General features: G+C 44.7%; 1 protein-coding gene across 1 annotated transcript in view; it reads left to right on the top strand.

Annotated features, from left to right (window-relative positions):
- Positions 1 to 13,293, top strand: part of USP31 (ubiquitin specific peptidase 31) — a 36,691-nt gene extending 23,398 nt beyond the window's left edge. The window contains exons 11-16 of the mRNA XM_075830367.1: positions 4,592 to 4,721; positions 4,922 to 5,041; positions 6,146 to 6,371; positions 6,657 to 6,815; positions 7,647 to 7,799; positions 8,070 to 13,293. Of these exons, the coding sequence (XP_075686482.1) occupies positions 4,592 to 4,721; positions 4,922 to 5,041; positions 6,146 to 6,371; positions 6,657 to 6,815; positions 7,647 to 7,799; positions 8,070 to 9,460 (2,179 nt within the window). The 3' untranslated portion in view covers positions 9,461 to 13,293. The remainder of the gene's footprint in view (positions 1 to 4,591; positions 4,722 to 4,921; positions 5,042 to 6,145; positions 6,372 to 6,656; positions 6,816 to 7,646; positions 7,800 to 8,069) is intronic.
- The last annotated feature ends 10,441 nt before the right edge of the window (positions 13,294 to 23,734 follow it).

The following is a 23,734-nucleotide window of genomic DNA, read 5'->3' as shown; positions in this document are numbered from 1 at the left end:
GGTTATGGAATAAAAAAAAAATTGAGAAAATCGGGACAACTGTTTACACACTGGGTCTCGGGTCCTCGCGCTGCCTTGTCGTGTTTGAGAAGCTGTTTTGATAGCTCGGTTGATGCAGGTTACACCTGTCTGGTTTTATTACGCTGCCTCTGAAGCACGTCTGCTATCCTGCTCTGTAATTACCTCCGTCACAGGCTTGTCTGGAGATTCGGGAGGCAGGATAGTCTTTCTTCTCTTCCTTGTGAGCCGCTCATCTGTTGCTGTCTGGAATTAGATATGTTTTGAGTGTACACCGTACTCTGCGACAATCTGCGTGTCAAGACCGAGGTGTTAAGTCAGCAATTTATAGAGCCGTGTTCAATAAAATAGGTTGTTTAGGTAAAAATGAGTCCACACGTAGCGGCTTTGTCGCGGTCTTGCAGTGATTTTTTTTGGGGAAACCCTGCAAAATTGTGGAACGAGAACCTGCGATGTGCGGCCTCACGCTAGTTCTATAGGACAAGTGCATGTATTCTTGTAGTGGAGGTTAGGGATGTCACGATATCAGAATTTGGACTTCGATACCGATACTTTGTGTAGTATTGCGATTTCGATACTTTGCCAACAGTAATAATAATAATTTAAAAAAAAAATTCTTCCATTTTCTGATGTGACGCGCGAGGTGTGATGATGAATTTAACCTCCATGTGCCTCACATGAATAGTAATTAACCCCATCATGTTTCTCAGTCATAATGGGTTAATGTGTGAGGTACATGATGGGGTTAATTACTATTCATGTGAGGGACATGGAGGTTAAATTCATCACACCTTGTGCCTCACAATAAGTGATAGAAAGGCGTTTTTTTTTTTTTTTTTTACAGCATACACATCATAAATGACGCAAAAAAATGGTTGTGCAGGTTATTACGGCCGCGCCAATACTGAATGTGTGTTATTTTATGTATTGAGACTTATTTTAATGTTTATTGTAAAAAAGGTGTATGTGTATATTTTTTTTATTTAACATTACATTGTTTTTACTTTTTTTTTTTAAACTTTCATGTACTGGCATATATCTATATACTGATAGTAAAGTACAGGTATATATCTATATGCCAGTACATTAGCCTGTGTGCTGATAGTACACAGGCAGTTGTTAGGACATACCTCAGTGTGCCCTAACAGGAAATATGGTAGGACAGCCCTGGGGGCCTTCAATGGACCCTGGGCTGTCTGCCCATATATGGTATGGCCCTCGATCTCGTCACAGGGATTCCTGTGATGCGATCCAGGGGCATCCCCCCTTCTCATTTTCCCCTGAATGCTGCAGTTATCTTTGATCGCAGCATTCGGGGGAATAGCGGCGGAGATGAGAGGTTTCTCTGATCTCCGCCATTATAGAACGGGACTGCGTCTGTGTAATACAGCCATTGCCCTGCTCCTGACAACAAGTGCGTGCGCCTCAGCATGAGGTGATGCGGCTGGCGCCGCATTAATGAGCGGCGGTTCAGGCACTGAGTACAGAACATGGGGGAGTTTTGTAGTGCGCCCACCATGTTCGGTTCTCCGTGCCGCCGCTCATTAGTGCAGCACCGGCCGCATCACTTCATCCTGACGGCGCGCACTTTTAGATCTCAGGAGCGGGGAGATGACTGGATTACACAGCCGCAGCCCCGCTCTCATACATTCATGTGTTGCTATCCTGAGCTGTGCAGCCGCGCAGCTTAGTATTGAAATACATGAAATAACGGTATTGAACCGTTTTGGGATGCACAGTATCGAAGTTTCGATGCATCGTGCATCCCTACTGTAGGTGCTATCCACTCTTTATTGTATTATGGCCTTGTGTTTGAAGAGGACTTTTACATTTGCACTCAATGTACAAGGAACTTCTACACAGCCCATACACTTGATTGGAGCCGTTATGTATCTCTGCGCAGCAGGTGGCCCGGAGGGCCGCTGTGCAGAAAATAAGCAAAAGGGACCTTAAAGGGAATGTGTCATCAGAAAATGACCTATTGTCCAAATAACGTTTTTATGTTGAACATATTTTTTTAAGAATTTTTGGTGTTAATTTTTATTTATTTTCATTTTTAATGTCATTTATCTATATTGAAATCTTCTTCTTGCACTTTTCACTGGCCACTGAGCCTCACAATAGACTAACCCTTCCTGTTCTGTAGAGATCACTTCTCAGCAGTCATCTCATTATCATCACAGGCAGGATTGCACTGACGGGTAACACCTCTATACAGATAACACATGATCCACCATTGATAATAGGTGATGGACACCGCTCCCCTTCTCCCTCTCCCTTCACAATGACCTCTGCACAGATCACAGAGCATGCCCACTACACTCTTGAATAGAAGTCAACGGGTCCCCTTCTGTTCAGTCTCCTATTTCACCGTTCTGCTGCTTGTTACTGGAAACAGTCAACATGCTTGTTGACAGATAAACCCCTAACATCTTAGCTGAGCTCCTATAATGCATTAAGAGAGTCAGTTTTTTTGTGATGCAGTACATTGCCTAGTTTAAAGGCTAAACTTTCCACCAGGGTAATCTCTGTGCAGTCACTAAACAAGCAAGGTATGTGGAGTGAGTTCAGCTCTGAAGGCTGCAGAATTATGAATGCAGCTCTGGACTATAAGGGCAACAATCACTGATAGCAGTTTCGGCTGCCTCTGGGCACCGGAAGTTGATTGGTGCGGGGTCCAGGTGATCACATACTGATGACCCATCCTGTGGGATCGGTCATCCGTATAAGAACCGTACCCAAACTGGTCAACCCCTTTTAAGCGCTACCATCCATTCTTCTAAAGTGATTCATTGTTAAACCTCCCACTCCTCAATGCAAAGTATCACCCCTGCTAAATGCATCCCCCCCCCTCTCCACCGCCAGTTCATGCGGTGAGTGCAGAGCGTTTGCTTAAATGATGTCTCGCGTTCCTGTCACGTTGTTGTAGCGACAGGATAATGTGGCTGCGCCGCACACGAGAAAGTCAGAAGGAAACATTTAGACTCCACAAGAGTGCGGCCTGACAGCTCGCAGCAAGAATCAGCCTACCACTTCCTACTTATCCCTCCTCATTTACAGCATTACCCAGAGTAATGACATGCTTGCGGGAAATCACATCTCATCAGCTGCTTTAATCCTTTTCCCTAAGAACCAATTTTGTTGTTCACTAGCACAACAATGACAATCGGCTTTTTAAGATGTTAGTGTGACTGGCAGTAAAGCTTCATGATTTATCCCCATTGTGCATGTTTTCCCAAACTCTGTGTGTTATTATCCTGCAGGTTCACACGTAACTACTAAGCCACTATTTGTGTATATTTAAAGGGGTTGTCCAGCCACATGCTGTCTTTGTACAAAGAGATGATAATGCTATAAAATACCAAAAATAGAGTAATGCTCCCCTATTTCCTGCCGCTCCCGTGCCGACTCTTTCTGTTCCCCCGCCAGTTTCTCTTCCTTCGGCTCCAGTGATGACATGTCGAAACATGTGACTACTGCAACCAATCACTGGCTGTAGGGGTAATGTGTCGGCAACATTGAGGTCACCGCTGCGGCCAGTAATCGTCTGCAGCAGTCAAAAGTCGTGTCGACAGGTCATCGCTGGATCTGGAAGAACAGAGACCGACGGGTGACCGGAAATTGTAGACACGGGAGCGGCAGCAGATTTTTACGTTTTACTACTTCTAATATATACTACATTACTATATGATATTTTATAACATTGTAAGATCTTTGAGAAAAAACACTGGGCAACTCACTTTTAAGAGGTTTCGCCACCATATCTATTTATCGCCTAATCATAGGTGATTAAATGTTTGATCACTGGGACCACCACCCATAATTAGAACAGGGGTCCCTAGTTGCCCACACGATGGAGTTCAGAAAGAATTTGACTGGAGGAGCGGTGGAGCCTGCGCGCTGCCGCTCAGGGGCGAACACAGACCGCAGAGGGCTCCTGTGCAATACAGTATATGGGCAATAGCTCATCATATAGCACCCCTTATGCCCCCTTACCTACTGAGCCGTTGCGCGGCTGCACAGGTTGCACCAATGGTATATCCGCCCCTGCTGCCACCTGTATTGAAACTCTATGGAAGTGATTAAAACAGCCCAACTTTTTCTCATTATAAATCTGCTTTGCATTTCGTGCCCTTTCTCACTTTTTGCCGTGTTCTTCAATACAATGACTGTCAAGTGCAGATAATTGCAGCCCTCATGATCACTAGTCACATATCTAGTGCCGACATCCACCAGATTAAAATTCATCTGTGATTAAATGCTACGATTCTGAGAAGATCCAACTTGCAATCTGATTTATTAGGACGATTGAGAACTATAGAATATCAGTGGAAGACCGGTCATTTTCACATATGACTCTATACCATTGGTCTGGTCACACAAGAAAAATTATGGTCTGTAAACCCGGCCTTACTGTCCCTACATATGAATGATATTCGCAGCTAAGCGGCAGACTTTAGTGTCCCCCCCCCTTTTCCTTGCTTGGGAGAATCCTCATTAAGATGACTGATGGTCATAATAACTTTTAAATGATGGTTTCAGCCGTCGCTCCGTTCTTGATCTTCTTTTGCAGCCTTTTCGGGAACACAGAAGAGGAATATGTCCCAGATTCTGAGAGCGTTCGCCTGCAGCGGGATCTACATCATCAGCCGCAGTGCTGCAGCCTCTCCCAGTGTTTCCAGCTGTATACCAAAGAGGAGCAGGTTAGTGGAAGTCTAGGAACAGCGCAGGTGAATGATGGCGCCATAAGAGTCTGACCGTTTAGGAGTTTGCATTGTCTGGGGAGACGGTCATCAAACTTTATGACGTCATTACAATTTTCCTGTCGAGTATTTGCTGCCTGTGCTATGTATTTTATGCTTCTATATCCATCTGCCTGACCGCTTGTGCCGCCTATTTGCAGCTGGCTCCCGGCAATGCCTGGCGCTGTCCTCACTGTAAACAGCTTCAACAGGGCAGCATTAAACTCAGCCTGTGGACCCTGCCTGATGTGCTTATACTACATCTGAAAAGATTCCGACAGGTAAGATGGCGTCCGCTCCGCAAAGTAAAATTAATGACCGCCGTAACCATCTGTATGGCGGTTTCAAGGCTTTACTAACCATAAATACTGACCATCTGCTGGTGCAACCACTGACCGTAGAGCGAATGTAGAATATCAGGATACTAACTGCTAACTACTGCTCTATCCTCCTGTAATCACCTCTGGGGTTTCTCCATTTTGGGCAACTTGTTTTCATTGAGTAGGACTTTTTTTTTACAGAGTGCTGGCTTAAAGATGAGCCCGGCCCGTCCTCTGACATCTAAAACCGGCTGGATAGCTTGCCAACCGCTGCAGCGCTGAATGCAGCACTGGTTTTCCGTTCTTTCTAGCCGCCCGTGTTCCCCTGCAATTGGTTTTAGTCTGTATTGATTACAACCTATTTAAGAAATGTTTAATATGTAGATAAGTAATTGTCATCACATTTTGGCCCGTACTTCGTTAACGCTAACTGTATAGAGGACCTGCCCGCTCTCCTGACACGGCTGTTTTAGTAAATAATCGTATTCTTATAAAATCCCAATTCTGGAGCTTTTCTTAGGACTTTCCTCTTTTATTCCTCCTACAAATTTATGAATAAACAACCGGGTGTTACCACTTGGGGGTGTGTCACTACACAGACTCGCAATGTCCAATCAGTGCTGATATAAGACTGTAGGGACACGCCCCTTTGACAAGGGGAATGGTAGCGCCCAGTTAATTTATTCATACATTTCTAGGAGGAATAACCGAAATGAACGACTTCTAAGATTTGATGCTCCGGAATTATGATTTTATGGGCAATACACGTATTCGCTAAAACAGGCGTGTCAGGAGAGCGGACTAGTCTTCTTTAAACTCTACAACACCGTATCTATACATTTTCCCGTACTGTTACTGGGGGTTCAGGTCCGTTATCTTCAAAGTGAGGGTAAATGTTGGATTGGAATATTTCCAGAATATGTATGTATATATACATACATATAAAATTATCCTGTTTAGTACAGTTTCTAGAACGAAACTGTTTCATTAATATCACAAACATTGGAAGAGCCTTGAATACGGTCATTGTTGTCCGCCTGCCTGTAACCTTCTTTGTCTGCACAGGACGGGGATCGAAGGCTGAAGTTGCAGAACATTGTCCGCTTCCCATTGGTAGGATTGGATATGACACCCCATGTGGTCAAGCGCAGTCAAAGTTCCTGGAGCCTCCCGTCACACTGGTCACCATGGAGACGTCCTTATGGCCTGGGGCGTGACCCTGAGGACTTCATATATGACCTTTATGCTGTGTGCAATCACCATGGGACCATGCAGGGGGGGCACTATACAGGTATGTTGCAATTATGGACAAGCTGCTTCGGTTTTTACTGGATCCACGATGTACCCATGGACTCCTCATGTTTCTATCTTTAATCACGGGAGAGAATAGCGCAGTATCCTACCCTGTTCTGGCAATCAGCGAGCTAAGTTTAGATAGCTGCAAATTGCCTAGAATTGTAAAAGTTTACTGTGATTGTGATGTCCCCCCATTATATGGACTGGAGTGCATGCACATTGTATCATGTTTGTCCTGCGTTGTCTGACTCTTGGTGTAACCTTCGTGTTTCTGTCCCAGCATACTGTAAGAACTCTGTGGACGGCATGTGGTACTGCTTTGATGACAGTGACGTGCAGCCCCTGGCAGAGGATGAAGTGTGTAAACCAACAGCCTACATCCTCTTCTACCAGCGCAGAGCCGCTGTGCCATCCTGGTCGGCAAACAGCTCTGTGGCAGGTATGTTCTCAGTCACTTCCACCACTCCAAGGGTAAGTTCACATTGGGTGGATACTCCTGCAAGTACGCAGCATATCCGACCTAGAACCCGCGGGGAATTCCGGTTGAAAAACCGCACCTAATTGTGGTGCAGAATTTCGTCCGGCATCTCTGCTGTGGAAAACAGAGTTGGTAAAAAAAATGAAATATAAAAAGTCTATACTTATCCACCTGGTGCTGACATAGTGACGCATCCCTCTGTTCTCCAGGCAGCCCGACCTCCTGTGATCACACTGAACCCATGTGACCTCTACAGTTTGTGATTGGCTGCAGCAGTCACATTTGTTGAAACGTCCTCCCAGGTGGCTGGGCTGCACCCAAAACAGAGGGATACGTCGCTATGGCAATGCCCGTTGGGGTAAGTAAAGACTTTCTGTGATTAAATTTAGACATAAAAAGGGCTTGTTTTTTTCTGATTTGCAATTTTTGCGGCGGGTTAGCAGCTTTTCCTTTGTGGGTTTGTTGCGGGTTTTACCTGCCTATTGAATTCAATCAGTAAAACCTGCAACAAAAGTGCAACGATTCCGCAGCATAAATTGACAAGCTGCAGATTAAAAAGATCTGTTCATATCTCATCCGCTTTGTTGCTATTACACGCTGTGGATTCTCCATAATGAAATCTATTGTGGAAAATCAGCAGCTAGTCCGCCAAGTGTGAACATACCCTTCATATCTTTAAAGATGCTCGTCTCTCTACGTCTATTGAATTAATTTCACACCGAAAGGTGAAGCGGACAGTCATGTTACCGGGTTCAAGCTTGTGCTGGAAGATCTCTATTCTTTACGTTGCAGGTTCCACGAGCTCCTCATTATGTGATCACTGGATTTCTAGGCTCCCAGGCAGTCGACCGCCCAGCATTGCTTCGGCAGCCTCTTCCAGGCGAACATCTCTGGCATCGCTAGCAGAGTCTGTGGAACTGACAGGAGAGAGGAGTGAAGACGATGGTGAGGCCTCATTATCTATCTCTTAATACGGATGCTTAGTTTCGGCTTCAAACTCCGCTAGTTGCCACCCAGCTTTCTCAGGCTCCCAGTTGTCAAATCTCTCTAGTTTGGTATATTTGCCATTCACATATCTGGAAAGCTGGTGACATAACCACTCAAACAGATCATATAGGGGCTAAGTGTTTGTTACAAATATCTAGCCAAGACCTCTGATTTTAAAAGCTTGTATTTTGTACGCACGGACTTAATGTATTTTTCCTCCCATATTAGGTGGCTTCTCCTCCCGGCCGTTTGTCCGCAGTGTCCAGCGTCAAAGCTCTGGGCGAGCCTCTGTCACCAGTCCTCTCGTCTCCAATGAGAATGGTTTTAGACCTTCTTGGTCGCTGGCAGCAAAACTCCACTTGCGTGCAGCCACTTCCTGCCGTCACCCCTCAGACTCTCCCATACACGGGTCTTCCCTCAGCAAGATTGGTGAGGCCGATGATCACGTATCAACATCCTGCTTTGGAAGCCTTCGCAATTTATCCGGCAGCTTACACGATCACCTTGAAGGGGTTCGGCGGGAGCATCGCGCAGCTTACCGGGCCCCATTGGCAGTAGCAGAATGCGGTGCTCAGAGAGATCCGGCAGCTAAAAAAACTGTGACTGCGGAGACACCAGTAAAGACTGCGGCTGAGCTAGTTAGTAGTAACCCATTGGATCCTATAGATAACAATAACCACATCGCCTTTGTTGATCAAAGTGATTCTGTGAGTTCATCCCCTGTACGTGAGTCGCCACAGAGTGAGGAAATACAGACTAAGAAGCCGGTGACCAGTAAAGCGTCAACTGTCCAGGAAAAGGCCACACGAACTCCAGAAAAGGAGGGTAATAAAACCATGTCAGCGGCGCCGAGCAGTAGTGGAAAACCGGTTTCCAAGAGGAGTGAGGTGAAAACGCCAACGCGTCGTTCATCCACACAGCAGAAGAAAGACACTGCGAAACCGCAGGAAGCCTCCACCCCGGGGTCTCAGCAAAGGCAAAAATCCTCAAGTTCTACACATGGAAACACCTCCTCTCCTGCACCTAAGAAACCTACTCCTTCTAAAACCTCCTCTGTATCCAGCTCATCCAGTAAACATAGAGCACCTGAAAAGACTATCAGCAGGGAGGGATCTAAAGTAAGCCTGGGCTCAGACAAAGCCGGCGCTACCAAACCTATCAGCGCCATCCGTGCTGCCAATCCCAAGAGCAGCGATACTCCAGCAGATAGTCGGACTGTACGAAGTTCCTCCATGGCTAGCCTCCGCACACCTCAGACCGCAGCTCGGTCCAGTCTCAAGCGGGACAGCAAGTCAGAGGAAAAAGGACTGAGCTTCTTTAAGTCTGCCCTAAGGCAGAAGGAAAATAGGCGGTCAGCAGACTTGGGAAAGACAACCCTGTTATGTAAGAAAGCAACTGGAACCAAGGGTATAAGTCAGGAGAAACCGGAGATCGTGCCCTTGTCGCCAACCGCTGAGGTGGCCCCAAGTCCAAAAAAGCATTCTGCCTTACCTCAAAACAAAGCCAAGTCTTCCTCTGATGAAAGACAAGCCCAGTCATCGCCTGGTGGCAAAAAGACTTCTGACAAGTACCTTAAAAAATTCCCATCTTCAACAAAGCCATCGCCTAAAGCTCAGTGACCCAGGGTGCAGGGGCAGCCGTACCACAAGTCCTGACTGCCGAGAAATGCAGGATGAGCTGCCCCTGCCTACGCTGTTGTTTGGGAATGTATGCACTTTTTTTTTTACTTTTTTGGGGTTGAGGGTCTTGTCCTTGTATTCTCCCAGCATTGCTTGCGCATGGAAGTTTGACTTTTGTTGCGTTAACCCTGCTGGTGGCGTGAGCCGTGCCCCTACCAGCAGATAAACTGTATTATCCAGCCAGTCCTGCTGAACCGCTTGTCCTAATTCTCAAGGGAAGAAGATCGTTTTCTCTTCTGCCAACAGAATGCTGCTTTTTATCTCTCCTCTTTCTTACCAAAGCCCGGCTGTGACTCTAGGAGGGTAGGATGAAGGTTGGGTGACTTCTCAAGCTAAGGAGGAAACTTTTGCATACGAGATTGAAGTTCCGCATTGCACACCCTTCCTTGAAGTCATTGGAGCACTTTCTTACCAGCACTCTTCCATTATCTCGCTATATCACCCCTCGCGTGGCATATAATACATTGATGGTCTTCTGTGGTGTTGACTTCTCATATCCCACTCTCATCTTTTATCAACTCTCAATAATTACTTGATATCATAATAGTGATGTTATTCTACGTCTAGATATAGCGGTTCATTCTATAAGCTCGGTCGGCGGGGCAGCCACTGCCGGATCCCTTGGTCAATATCTTATACCCTCCCCCATTATATGGGTGGTTTTCATCCTCCATGTATCACCACTTTTGCGCGCTCTCATATTCTCGTCGTATCTCCAGTCTATGCTGTACCATTGCACTGTATACTTACTGCTTTTGAATATAAAGCGTCCGTAAGCACAGGCGGGAAGAACTGTAAATCCTCGCGCCATATAGTCCTAGATTTTAACAAGCTCCGAAGCTGCTTTATAGACGGTTAATAGTTGACGCGCTGCAGGACTGATGGCTCTTTTAAGGAGTGCGGTCTCTGCAATCCGGGCTCTGGGCCGTAGGGTAATGTATGACATTTTGGTTTAGTTTTCTGGGTTATCGTAGCCTATGAACGACTCAATTATTTTCGCTCTCCTGCACCATCCCAGTGTTTAACCTCATGTATGACCTCAGGAAGGAATCGTGTTTCAGGGGGGCGGATATCCCCGGGGCAGTTTTAGTAGCAGTATTGGAGATCCCAAGAAAATCGAGACAAGAATTTTATTATACATTTTGTGTACAACAACAGACATTCCAGAAGGTTGGCTTTTATTGCAGACCATTATATCTGTTACTTCTGATTTGCCAATCACATGGTGCTCCCCCTCCCCCTACTTCAACCCATTAGTTTAGTTGTGAACGTTGTGGGTGCCAAGAATACAGTAGAACACTAAAAATTCCCTGTTTTAGATCGAGCGACCACAAAGTGAACTGTTTTATATGTTCTTTTATGTTTTTTTTATACTTTCATTGCTGCTCGGGTGAAATAGAAGCGTTGCGGAGTACTTCTTCTTTCTTTTTGTAGCACAGGCTGGCGTACGACTGGACGCTCGGCTGGACCTCTCCCTAGTCCTCTGTCCCTTTGCTCAGGCACTTTGTTTTGCATGGCAGTGTTTTGAATGTGCACACACTTGTATCCTATGCAAACTAATAATGGTAATTTACTCGGTGCTCTCGGCACGCGGCCAACATATCTGCTCGTGTGTGTCGTGTTTGACATGTTGATGGCGGCTTTTGGTTTTGATTTTCTTGGTTATTGCTGGTATTCCGCTCTTCATATGTAAAGTTTTTGCAGCCGTTTTTAGCGCGGAGGTGACCTAAGATTATTATATCTTTTATCCTCTTTTATATTCACTGCTGCTGTTTAGGAATATAAAGCTGGAGAAAGCTTCTGTCGGATTGGCATGATGGGTCGCACAGTTTACAACCAAAGCGACACCCACCGTTCTGGAGGAAGGGGCACCGAGCACCCATATTCTGTAATGTGGATAGATCCTGTCGTGACCAATTCTTTCTCCTTCACATTTTGGATTATAGAATTTAGTCACATAAAATAGTTACAAATGCTATAGACGTCCTGGTCAGGAGGAATGGGGTCCCAGCGGTCGGACCCCCTCCAACTTCTAATTTCTATATATACAGCACTCGACAGTCTGTACAGCAGCACAGGGAGACTGGAGCTTGTACGGCTTCCATGCAGTTGGCTCTGTTTTAGTTCCTCAATTTTTAAGACATCTGATTGCAGTCAGGGAATAGGAACATTTTTGTTTACTTTCAGAGAATGAGTAGAGAGATCTGATACGCTGTAACAAGCTGTGAATCTTCATTGGTCGGGTATGACAAGTTTTTAGCCTTTTAGATGAAAGCAAGAATGTTTTAATTCACTGACAACCGGCAGAGATCTTGACAATGAAACATAAAGCATATTAGAAAGTTTCAGAACTTTGCAGTTATACAACAAATAATCCTAATTTACCTAAAACTGGAAAATCCCTTTAGTTAAAATAGTCCAAATGCAGCTTTTATGGCCACACTAGAAGAATAATAAGTAAAGGAGCAGCTGCTTTCTTTTGGTACCTTAGAAAAAGAAGCCTACCCGACGTTTGTTGTGTTATTCATTGTATCTCTTGCACTTTGTTATATTTTCTCGTCTATCATCGCAGCAGTGAAATCGCAAAGTTTGATGGTTTTTTCTTTCTTCGGAGCGTACACTACTGCTGGCAGGTTTAGTTTACAAGGCTGGAGAAGCTGAGAGCTGCCAAATGCAGATCAGGAACAATATAAAAAACACTAAAGACCGGGCACTAAAGGGTAAAAAGAATCTTACGGTTAAATAGTATCCTCTAAATGTGCGGCCCCATTTGTATTGCACTCCGCATTGCTTTTGGCATCGCAGTGTTGGTATCTAGGACCTAGTTGTGCCAACTGTACGAGGCCGCACTTTCTAAGACCGGAAAGTGTAAACCCTACTGCCGTCCCGGTTATAGCGGTTATCGTGTCCCTGGGTCATATTCTTGTCCAGCAGTTTTATGCCGCACGCGTCATTGGGAAGTTCACATTGGATTAATGTCCTGTTTAGTGACTGAGAAATGTCCACTTATTTTAATGTTTTTTGTTTTTTTAAGGTATCCACTTTTTATCATGTAGTTTTAAGGCCCTAAATTCTGTGTTGATTGATTTTCTTTATCTTTATAGCAGTTATGGCTCCAAAATTCTGTCTGCCTGCTGCCACCACTAGGGGGAGCTCACTGCATACATTGAATTCAATAATAAACCAGTCTGCTCTAAGCCCCCCCTAGTTTTGACTCAAGGCAGACCGAATGTTATCTTTTAAACTGACTGAAATATATGGGTCCCACCTTTCGGGACTGCACCTATCCCCAGTACAGGGGTCCTTTGACCCCGTCCTGCTCGGAGAGGATAGCCGCCACATTCAGACTGAGAACAAATGTAGAGGTGGATGGGATTAAAGAAACAGCTGAGCCTCCGTAACGCCCATCGAAGTGAATGGGAGCTGCGGAAACTGCTTAACACAGCAAGATTGACTGTTTCCGTAAACCCCCCCCCCTCCCCCATCCGCTGATTCTCTGCCTGAATGCGACGGCCAGCTGCTGCCTCACCAGTCTGTACAGGGGCCGGGGATATCCTTTTAGATATGACGTAAATGACTAAGATGGGAATACTCCTTTAACTCTACCTATGCAGAGGATTTAGAGCTCTGTATCAGAAAACCAAAGCTCTCCGATCCCTATAATAATATATAAAAAAAATGAATCCGTTCAGAATTGTTACATTTTTTGTAAAAAAACTATGGTGTCCAAGGCTGGATATTCATTTTAAAGAGGCTCTGTCACCAGATTGTGCAACCCCTATCTGCTATTGCAGCAGATCGGCGCTGCAATGTAGATTACAGTAACGTTTTTATTTTTAAAAAAACGAGCATTTTTGGCCAAGTTATGACCATTTTTGTAATTATGCAAATGAGGCTTGCAAAAGTCCAAGTGGGTGTGTTTAAAAGTACAAGTCCAAGTGGGTGTGTATTATGTGCGTACATCGGGGCGTTTTTAATACTTTCACTAGCTGGGCGCTCTGATGAGAAGTAACATCCTCTTCTCTTCAGAACGCCCAGCATCTGACAGTGCAGATCTGTGACGTCACTCACAGGTCCTGCATCGTGACGGCCACATCGGCAGCAGAGGCTACAGTTGATTCTGCAGCAGCATCAGCGTTTGCAGGTAAGATCGACTTACCTGCAAACGCTGATGCTGCTGCAGAATCAACTGTAGCCTCTGGTGCCGATGTGGCCGTCACGATGCAGGACCTGTGAGTGACGTCACAGATCTGCACTGTCACAAGCTGGGCGTTCTGAAGAGAAGAGGATGTTACTTCTCATCAGAGCGCCCAGCTAGTGAAAGTATTAAAAACGCCCCGATGTACGCACATAATACACACCCACTTGGACTTGTACTTTTAAACACACCCACTTGGACTTTTGCAAGCCTCATTTGCATAACTACAAAAATGGTCATAACTTGGCCAAAAATGCTCGTTTTTTTAAAATAAAAACGTTACTGTAATCTACATTGCAGCGCCGATCTGCTGCAATAGCAGATAGGGGTTGCAAAATCTGGTGACAGAGCCTCTTTAAGCCTAAACCTCTTAGGAAGGTTTTTGTTATGTTTTAGTATCTTCTTTTTGACGATATTGACCATTATCCAGAAGCATTGATGGACATGCAGCGTGGTAATTAATTTGCCTCCGACCCTTTTGCTTCTGTTTCTAAGACCCAGGTGACTGGACGTGCGGCACTCGAGGACAAGCTGCTCCATTGCAATGCTTTGTGCTTCACGAAATCTGGCGGTGGCACGCTTAAAGAGGCTCTGTCACCAGATTCTCAAATCCCTATCTCCTATTGCATGTGATCGGCGCTGCAATGTAGAGAACTAAAGTTTTTTTTTGTGTTTTTTTTTTTTTACTAAACGTTCATTTTTGGCCAAGTTATGAGCTATTTTATATATATGCAAATGAGGTTTGAAATGGACAACTGGGCGTTTTTATTTCGTTATGTCCAACTGGGCGTGTATTGTGTTTTTAACTGGGCGTGTTTACGTGTATGACGCTGACCAATCAGTGACCAGTCGGCATCATACACTCCTCAACATTCATTTACAAGCAGCGATGTGCAGCCACATAAACAGAGATTAACGTTACTACAGTGTCCTGATAATGAATACACATGAAATCCAGCCTGGACGTCATGTGTATTCAGAATCCTGACACTTCTGACTCTTTTCTCTGAGATTTCCAGCAAGAGAAACGAAATCTCGCGAGATTACGGAGCTAAACGAGATTTCGTTTCTCTTGCGAGTCAGAAGTGTCAGGATTCTGAGTACACATGACGTCCAGGCTGGATTTCATGTGTATTTATTATCAGGACACTTGTGTATGTGGCTGCACATCGTTCTAGTAAGAACACTGCGCTGCTTGTAAATGAATGGAGATGAGTGTATGATGCTGACTGGTCACTGATTGGTCAGCGTCATACACGTAAACACGCCCAGTTGGACATAACGAAATAAAAACGCCCAGTTGTCCTTTTCAAAGCTCATTTGCATATATATAAAATCGCTCATAACTTGGCCAAAAATGAAAGTTTAAAAAAACAAACAAACGTTACTGTTATCTACATTGCAGCGCCGATCACATGCAATAGGAGATAGGGGTTGGAAAATCTGGTGACAGAGCCTCTTTAATGCCAAAATTGGCTATTGACCACAATGCCATACTCTGTCGACATCTACACCCTGTAGTCAGTGACGGTTAGCGCTGTTACACGCGGCGGCAGCGCAGCTTTCAACTTTGGAGGGAATAATTTGTACAGCTCAAATAACATGAGGCACGTATTATGACATGCGTTATATGTTCTATTGGTGCCAGATGCATAGGTGTAGTCTGGGAGCATACAATAATAAATATGGGTACACTTACTTGCTGGCCACTGCGTCTCTGCATGCAATGCCCGGCCCTTTGGGTCATCAGAGTTTCCAACTTGCTTTGCAATTGATGATTCATCCTTGGCACGGCAGGGACCTAAGAATGTAGCATCAATCTTCGGTGTTCCATCCCGCCATACTTGACCAGGTAGAGGTGGCCTCCCTATATGTCTCCCTAATTGTCCATTTTATAATTGTTTATAGGACTTGTTTTCTTAAACCCATCCAACCCATACATTGGCTTTCTGCTTTGCATGTCGGTGATGATTTTAGAACACAAGGGTCACATATGTGAAGGTTTAGACCTGGGATGTATATCACTACTGATGATGCAGCCATTTTCCCCCGTAAAGGCTGTGTCTTGTAGTAAAACGGCTCTATTTAGTTGAGCTGCAATACCAGACACCGCCTGTAGACACGGGTGGCGCTGTTTGTGGGGGAAACAAAGAAAACACCCTTTTGTTTTGTCTAATTTCTTACTAACCCTTTTGAAAAAAGACCCCTCTAGTCTCATGAAAATCAAATCTACTACTCAAGTTGTGCCACGGAGCCCAGGTCTTAAGTGAGCTTTCTTATCTGAACCCCTTCTTAGATCTAATCGGTTGCCAAATGCACATTTCTGCCACCTATCACGTCATGGTTTTGGAGGATCCTTCAATTATCCCTATATTTCTTTTGTAGTTTTTGCTGCTATAATAAAAAACATCACTATTATCGTCCAAGGAACATATAGTGTTGGGTGGTAGAAGTTCCATCGTTTGTGCTTTGAGTCCACCTATGTTTAGAAAGCTGTAATTTTTGTCGCCTCTGTTCAGTCTTCTCTATAGGGCAGGTTTATAAAACCAGTGATAAATGCTCCGCTCAGCCATCGACCCCCTCTGGGGGCATCAACATCATGTGCCGGACAACCATGGACGGGTGTGGTCTCCTGGTGGCTTCATAGCACAACCTTCTGGTCTAGTTCCCCACCAGAAAACGAGATCGATGTGTCCCCCGGACATTCAATAATGACCAGATTGGGTGGTCCTCCATGGTATTACGCCCCTACTGGGAAAATTGGGCAAAACCGGTGGCAACTTGTACAACACACTACATAATAGCCCAAAGTGTATCATGACCCCTCCTATGGTGCTATAGGTCATTGTGGGGGCCATAGGTCTTCTGAAGGCTGCCAGTTCTGATACCTCCTGCTCTAGGCCGATTACGTTGTGTCAAGTTCTCCTAAGAAAAACCTTTTATCGGAGCAACTCCGTCTTACATCTACTTCGAGTCGACCATTCTGGCTACACTGGATTTGTATATGGCTGTGACCGGCTTCATTCTCCTTTTTTACGGTCATTACCGATTTGCCTTCTCGTTTTTGCAGTATATTCAAATGTGTTTCTGTTTTTTATTTGGAATGTAGATCTCTGATATTTGCTACCTGCGGGTGTGGGGGAGAGTGATGGATATGGCCCGCTTACCTTCCCAGACCTCTCCTACTCTGCTCTTTTTGGGAACACTGGTTCTAATACGTCGGGCCTGGTGCATGACTGTAACAATGCCTTTTTATTTATTTTTATGTTTTATTATGCCAGGTGTATGCACTTTTAATATGCAGAATTTATATTTTTTACGTTCAAGAATGCTTCTTTGTGGGAGACACGTTTGATAACCTGTAGTTGAAAATATTATAATGCGGAAATTAAAAGCATCAAAACGGACAAATAGACTCTGCGTTTTCTTCTTTATAATCTGTGTGCTGCTTCATTTTCCCTCCAGAGGGCGATAATGAGTTGTGCCGTAATAGACCGCACCGTTATCCAGGTAATATTAATTCATCTTTGAAAGCCGATTGAATTATTTTTTTTAGGAGAATTGGATCGTGCTGACAGGTTTGCGGTCGACTATTAAATATGAAGTGTTTGAAATTTTGATTTCACGCTGGTAGAGTATTAATCGTCTAACGAGCTAAATCTTAATTATGAATGTATTAGAAGTCCGTTTATAGCGCTGCTCACACTGGTGCTTATTTTAACGGGAGCAGATGGCAAACTTTTTCCTCACGGTTTAAAGACCTACAACGGAAACACGACTTCCCATCACTGCACCCCCACCTGGTTGTCTATCCAGCTGTGTGTGTGTGTATGTGTGTATATATATATATATTTAATTCAGTACAAGATGAATTATTTCAGAACTTTTTTCACCTTTTAATGTCACCTATAATCTGTACAATTCCATTGAAAAACAAACTGAAATCTTTTAGGGTGGTAAAATAAAAATAAACAAAAATAATGTGGTTGCATAAATCTGCACACCCTTAAAGAGGCTCTGTCACCAGATTTTGCAGCCCCTATCTGCTATTGCAGCAGATCGGCGCTGCAATGTAGATTACAGTAACGTTTTTATTTTTAAAAAACGAGCATTTTTGGCCAAGTTATGACCATTTTCGTATTTATGCAAATGAGGCTCGCAAAAGTACAACTGGGCGTGTTGAAAAGTAAAAGTACAACTGGGTGTGTATTATGTGCGTACATCGGGGCGTGTTTACTACTATTACTAGCTGGGCGTTGTGTATAGAAGTGTCATCCACTTCTCTTCACAACGCCCCGCTTCTGGCAGTGCAGCACTGTGACGTCACTCACAGGTCCTGCATCGTGTCGGCACCAGAGGCTACAGATGATTCTGCAGCAGCATCAGCATTTGCAGGTAAGTAGCTACATCGACTTACCTGCAAACACCGATGCTGCTGCAGAATCATCTGTAGCCTCTGGTGCCGACACGATGCAGGACCTGTGAGTGACGTCACAGTGCTGCACTGCCAGAAGCTGGGCGTTGTGAAGAGAAGTGGATGACACTTCTATACACAACGCCCAGCTAGTAAAAGTAGTAAACACGCCCCGATGTACGCACATAATACACGCCCAGTTGTACTTTTACTTTTCAACACGCCCAGTTGTACTTTTGCAAGCCTCATTTGCATAAATACGAAAATGGTCATAACTTGGCCAAAAATGCTCGTTTTTAAAAAATAAAAACGTTACTGTAATCTACATTGCAGCGCCGATCTGCTGCAATAGCAGATAGGGGCTGCAAAATCTGGTGACAGAGCCTCTTTAAACTAATACTTTGTGGAATTACCCTTTGACTTTATGACAGCATTCAGTCTTTTTGGGGAGAAGTCGATCAGCATGGAACATCTTGACTTGGCAATTGTTGGCCACTCTTCCTTGCAAAAGCTCCAAATCTGTCAGATTGTGAGGTCATCTCCTGTGTAAAGCCCCCTCCAGGTCACCCCACAGATTTTCAATGGGATTCAGGGCTTGCAAACTCCAATCTAATTCATCCCAAAGCTGTTGGATGGGGTTGAGGTCAGGGCTCTGTGTGGCCAGTCAAGTTCTTCCACACCAAACTCCACCAACCAACCAGCCACGTCTTTATGGACCTTGTGCACTGGGGCACAGTCATGCTTGAACAGAAAAGGGCTGGACCTCAAACTGTTCCCACAAAGTTGGAAGCTACAATCGTCCAGAATGTCTGTCTTTGTATGCTGAAGCATTAAGATTTCCCTTCACTGGAATGTAGATGCCCAGGCCGACCCCTGAAAAACAATCCCAGAGCATTACCCCTTCTCCACTAAACTTTACACGTGGCACAATGTAGTCGGGCAGGTAACGTCCTGGCATTCACCAAACCCAGACTCCTCCATCAGACGGAGAAGCGCGATGCCAGAGTCCAGTGACGGCATGTTTTACACCTCTCCATCTGACGCTTGGTGACGTAAGGCTGCCATGGAGCTCCCGGGCACAGGTTTTGTGCTGATAATACCAGAGGAGGTCTGTTTTCTGCAGTTATTGAGTCAGCAGATTGTTGGCGACTTTTATACACTATGCACCTCAGCACTCGGCGACCCCGCTCTGTAACCTTACGTGGTCTGCACTTTGTGGCTCAGGTTCCTGAACGCTGCCACTTTACAATAATATCACTCACAGGTGATGGTGGAATATCTAGGAGGCAAGAAATTTCAGGAACTGACTTGTTACACCGGTGACGTCCTATTACAGGACCGCGCTGGGATTCACTGATCTCTTTACAACGACCCATTCTATCACGAATGTTTGTAAAGGCGACCGCATGGCGAGGGGCTGGATATCATACACCTGGGGGAATGGGACTGAATAAGGCACCGGAATTCAATAAGAGGTGAGGTGTCCCAATACTTTTGTCCATATAGTGTATATTGTATAAATAATTATACCAAGCGTCAGGCGGCCAAGCTGTTAGTTTCTGTACCTTTAAGAACCTGACTTCCTTTGTGAAGTTTATTAGATTTTCATTAAGGTCCTCAATCTGACACCGCAGGTTCCATTTTTAGAATTTGCTTCATAACCCCAAATTATTTTTGAAAGCTTTTATCGCACTAATTCCAGAAATATGATAGACTGCGGTGCGCCTTCTTCTCTCCCCTTTTTTGTGCTGCTTTTAACCTAATCTAATGCCCAAGAGACGAATCAAACACCGCCTTTTTCTTTCGCGTGCGCGCGGTTACAGATAAGCAGTATTACGCCCCACTGCTGCACTTTTATTTTTTTAAATTTCTTTCTGAAACGCATTAACTGATATATTTAAATGAAGTTTCCTAATGAAGGAAAGTCGAGATTAAAGCTTTATGAGTTTTGTCAGTAATGCGCGCAATAATCTCCGAGTGCTCCGGATTCTTGGGTCATTTCCCATCACAGACAGGTTGTGGGACTGCATATTAAAATGTGAACCCATTCCAGATTAGTTAGTCAGGAAATGTGTGGTTTTTCAAATGGGATGATAGGAAATTGCTTTAATGGTGTTTTCTTAACGGGGCTGTTCCACCATAATCCCCATCCATATGTCCCATTAGGGGAGATGGACGGTATATGAGCCTTTATGGAGAGTCCCTATGTAGGAGCGACTCCTGCTCTGGTGGACCTGGCCCGTCCATGCATTACATGGCCTCCATGGTTAGAGAAGATACATCTCCTTTAATGTGAGGGTATGTTCACAAGAGGGCGTCCGTAGCGGCTGAAATTACGGGGATGTTTCAGCCTGAAAACATCCCCGTAATTTCAGCCGTAACGGCATGTGCAGGCGCTTGAACGCCGCGTCCATTACGGACGTAATTGGCGCTGCTATTCATTGGAGTCAATGAATAACGGCTCCAATTAAGGCCAAAGAAGTGACAGGTCACTTCTTTGACGCGGGCGTCTATTTACGCGCTGTCATTTGACAGCGGCGCGTAGATTACGCCTCGTGTGAACAGACAAACGTCTGCCCATTGCTTTCAATGGGCAGATGTTTGTCAGCGCTATTGAGGCGCTATTTTCGGACGTAATTCGGGGCAAAAACGCCCGAATTACATCCGTAATTACCCTTAACACGTATTGGTAGGATGGCCTAAAATACTGCAATTCAGTTCCTTTAAAACTGCAAGAATATGCTAGGTAACTGCGTAAAGAGTAATTCCATAATATTAAAGTTTTTAGAGTCCTACATATTAGAAGAAGATGATTTCCCATGGCGTGTCTACGTCGTATCTGCCATTCAAACCTTAATGTTGACATTCATCCTTGAACACCATTTCTGTCTAACATTATGTACTAATTCTTTCAATAATATATCTTTTATCCGGTCGTAGCTCCGTCTTACCACTAGATGCTGCATACAACATATACATTGATCGCCATAATAACACTGTATACGGTAAGCTCCCTCTAGTGGTGGATGTAGGCAGCCAGAATGTTATTATTTTACTGTCTATACAGGTGATTTGGAGCTCTGTATCAGAAAATATAAATATATAATAATGAATCAGCACAAAATGTTGGTCCTGAAAATTATATAAAGGAGGATATTAACTTTAAAGGGTTGGTCTTATGTTTCTGCCAAAAACACCTTTTATTGAAGATCGGGGGGGGGGGGGGTGTGTCTTCTGCTGGAAATCTAGGAATATCCCTGGGAAAGTGAGCGATTCATCAGAGGAAATAAAACTTTGTAGACCACCTCTATAAATCATGGGCTGTAATGCACTGGCCCCTAAAGTGAGAGGGGCCCTATAACATCTGTATGTCCTAATAGAACATCAATACACACAACTTCCATTAAGTAACGGCTTGGATGGTGGGGATTTTGAAATCCGCTGCTGTTTTGAATGTATATCATTGGAAGGCTACTATTTATACAACCCCCCCCCCCCCCCAATATCTTGTTAAGGCCTTATTCACACGAGCGTGTCTGATTTGGGTCTGCAACAAACGGGCCATTTTTCATTCGTAACCCTGTTCATGTTGCGACAGTCGGGTTTCTGTGTCATCTGTGTTTCTCCTCTGTGACCACCTTATGGTTTTACAAATTTTCTGCAGCAACTCCATTGTGGATAAGCCCTACGGCTGGGTTCCCACAGTGCAGATTTTGCATGCGTTTTTTTAACCAAAATCAGGAACAGAACCTAAACACAAGAAATATATGACGTAAGGCTTTATAGGTTTTCTTTCCTGGATCCAATTCTGGTTTTGGCTAAGACTTCCATGTGTGGTGGACCTCCACTTAGCCTAGTTGCACACCACATAGTGCAACTCGGGCCCTTTTTCACCGCATCCGAGTGGCACCCAATGGTTTTTACAGAGCCATTCACGTTAGCAGGTGAATCGGGTCTATGAAAACAGAACCGTCTCTCTGATCCGTGGAAAGGTAGAACATGTCCTATCTTTCCACAGATGGGACTTGGAGGGCACACGGTCATGTGCATTATCCCTTATACACTATGGTGTGTTGATCTAGTCTTATACTGTCACTTGCTCTTGCATTGGTTACAGGTCCTCATAGTTATACACAGTAAGGCCCCATGCACACGAGCGTGTTCGGTCCATGATATACAGCCTGTAGGTCGGTCGCATTTCCCTGACTGAACACAGTGCAGGGAGCCGGGCTCCTAGCATCATAGTTATGTACGACGCTAGGAGTCCCTGCCTCTCCGTGGGAACTACTGTCCCGTACTGAAAACATGATTACAGTACGGGACAGATTTCCCGCAGCGAGGCAGTGTTTCCCCTGTATGCTCATGTTTTCATTGATCCCTATAGACTTTAGTCTATGGAGGGATCTGCGAAAACGGAAGAAAATAGGACATGTTCTATTCTTCATGGACCCTTCACACGATCCGTTGACAACAATAGTCGTGTGAACGGCCCGATTGAAAAACATGCGTCAGTGTGACGGCCGTTGTTTTAATGTTCGTCTGAATATGCCCTAAAGACGATGCTGAATACTTTATCTTTTTTTTTCTACCAGTAAACTGTATTTTCCCCTAATAATGTCCCCAAACTAAACACGCTTTATAAGCTCATCCGTTCTATTTCAGCAGCAATACCTGTCCGCAACTGCGTCGCCCTTTGGGGAATAGTCGGGAAAGGGAGGATTTCTTGTAGTCTATAAACCGTGTGTCCTGTCGTCTTGAGCATCCTTATCCCTGTAAACACAACGCGTTAGAAGAAATTAGAAAACAACAAATCTCTGAGCCGCTCTGAGCCTCCCCCTACAAGCTGCAGCCGATCAGACGGATAATCTCTTGAGAAAGGAATTACTGTCCCATGAACACCAATCTGATTAACAACTGCAAGCATGAATTACTTGTGACAAAGCTGCAACCGCGCTGCAGTCAGGCCACGCCGAGGCTCACAGGGCTGGTAATAATGTATTGTGGCAAACAGCCTTTAATGTAGTGCTGATAGAGTGGACTTGTGCCAGTTCACTGGAATGAAAGGATCATCCGCTCGGACTGTAGCTCCGGTCTAAGTACAGGACAGGAACCAGTTCACGCAATGTTAACGCGGCCTGACCTGAAGTGAAGGCAACGCTCAGTTAACTGTAAAACTACGTGGAAGGAATAAACGTGGAGGGTCTCATAAAAAGGGGCAATAAAGGCAATGGGATTCTTGAGCTTTGATGGAAATGGAAAGCACTTCGGCATGGCAAGCCGGCAACATTCTGATAATGGTTTCATCATTAAAGCCGGACTGTGCTTGAAAACGTTTTTCTGTAATATAATAATGAAAATAAATACTTCACCCCATACATTTAGGCCTCAAGCACACGACCGTGCATATGCGGCCGTAAACTACATAGGACACGTGTTAACCCATGGGCCAATGCACACGACCATGGCTTTAACGGTATGTGCATTGCCCGGATCCTTGACCGCAAAAAATAGGACATCTCATTATACGGTCCACAATTGCGGTCCGGGCTCATTGAAATCAATGCACATTTTGTGTGTGTGCACGGTCCATGCTCTGTTACTT

This window comes from Rhinoderma darwinii, chromosome 6 (assembly GCF_050947455.1).
Source record: "Rhinoderma darwinii isolate aRhiDar2 chromosome 6, aRhiDar2.hap1, whole genome shotgun sequence".
Lineage (NCBI taxonomy): Eukaryota > Metazoa > Chordata > Amphibia > Anura > Rhinodermatidae > Rhinoderma > Rhinoderma darwinii.
The sequence above is the reverse complement of the archived record's forward strand: the minus strand, read 5'-3'. Positions and strand labels throughout refer to the sequence as shown.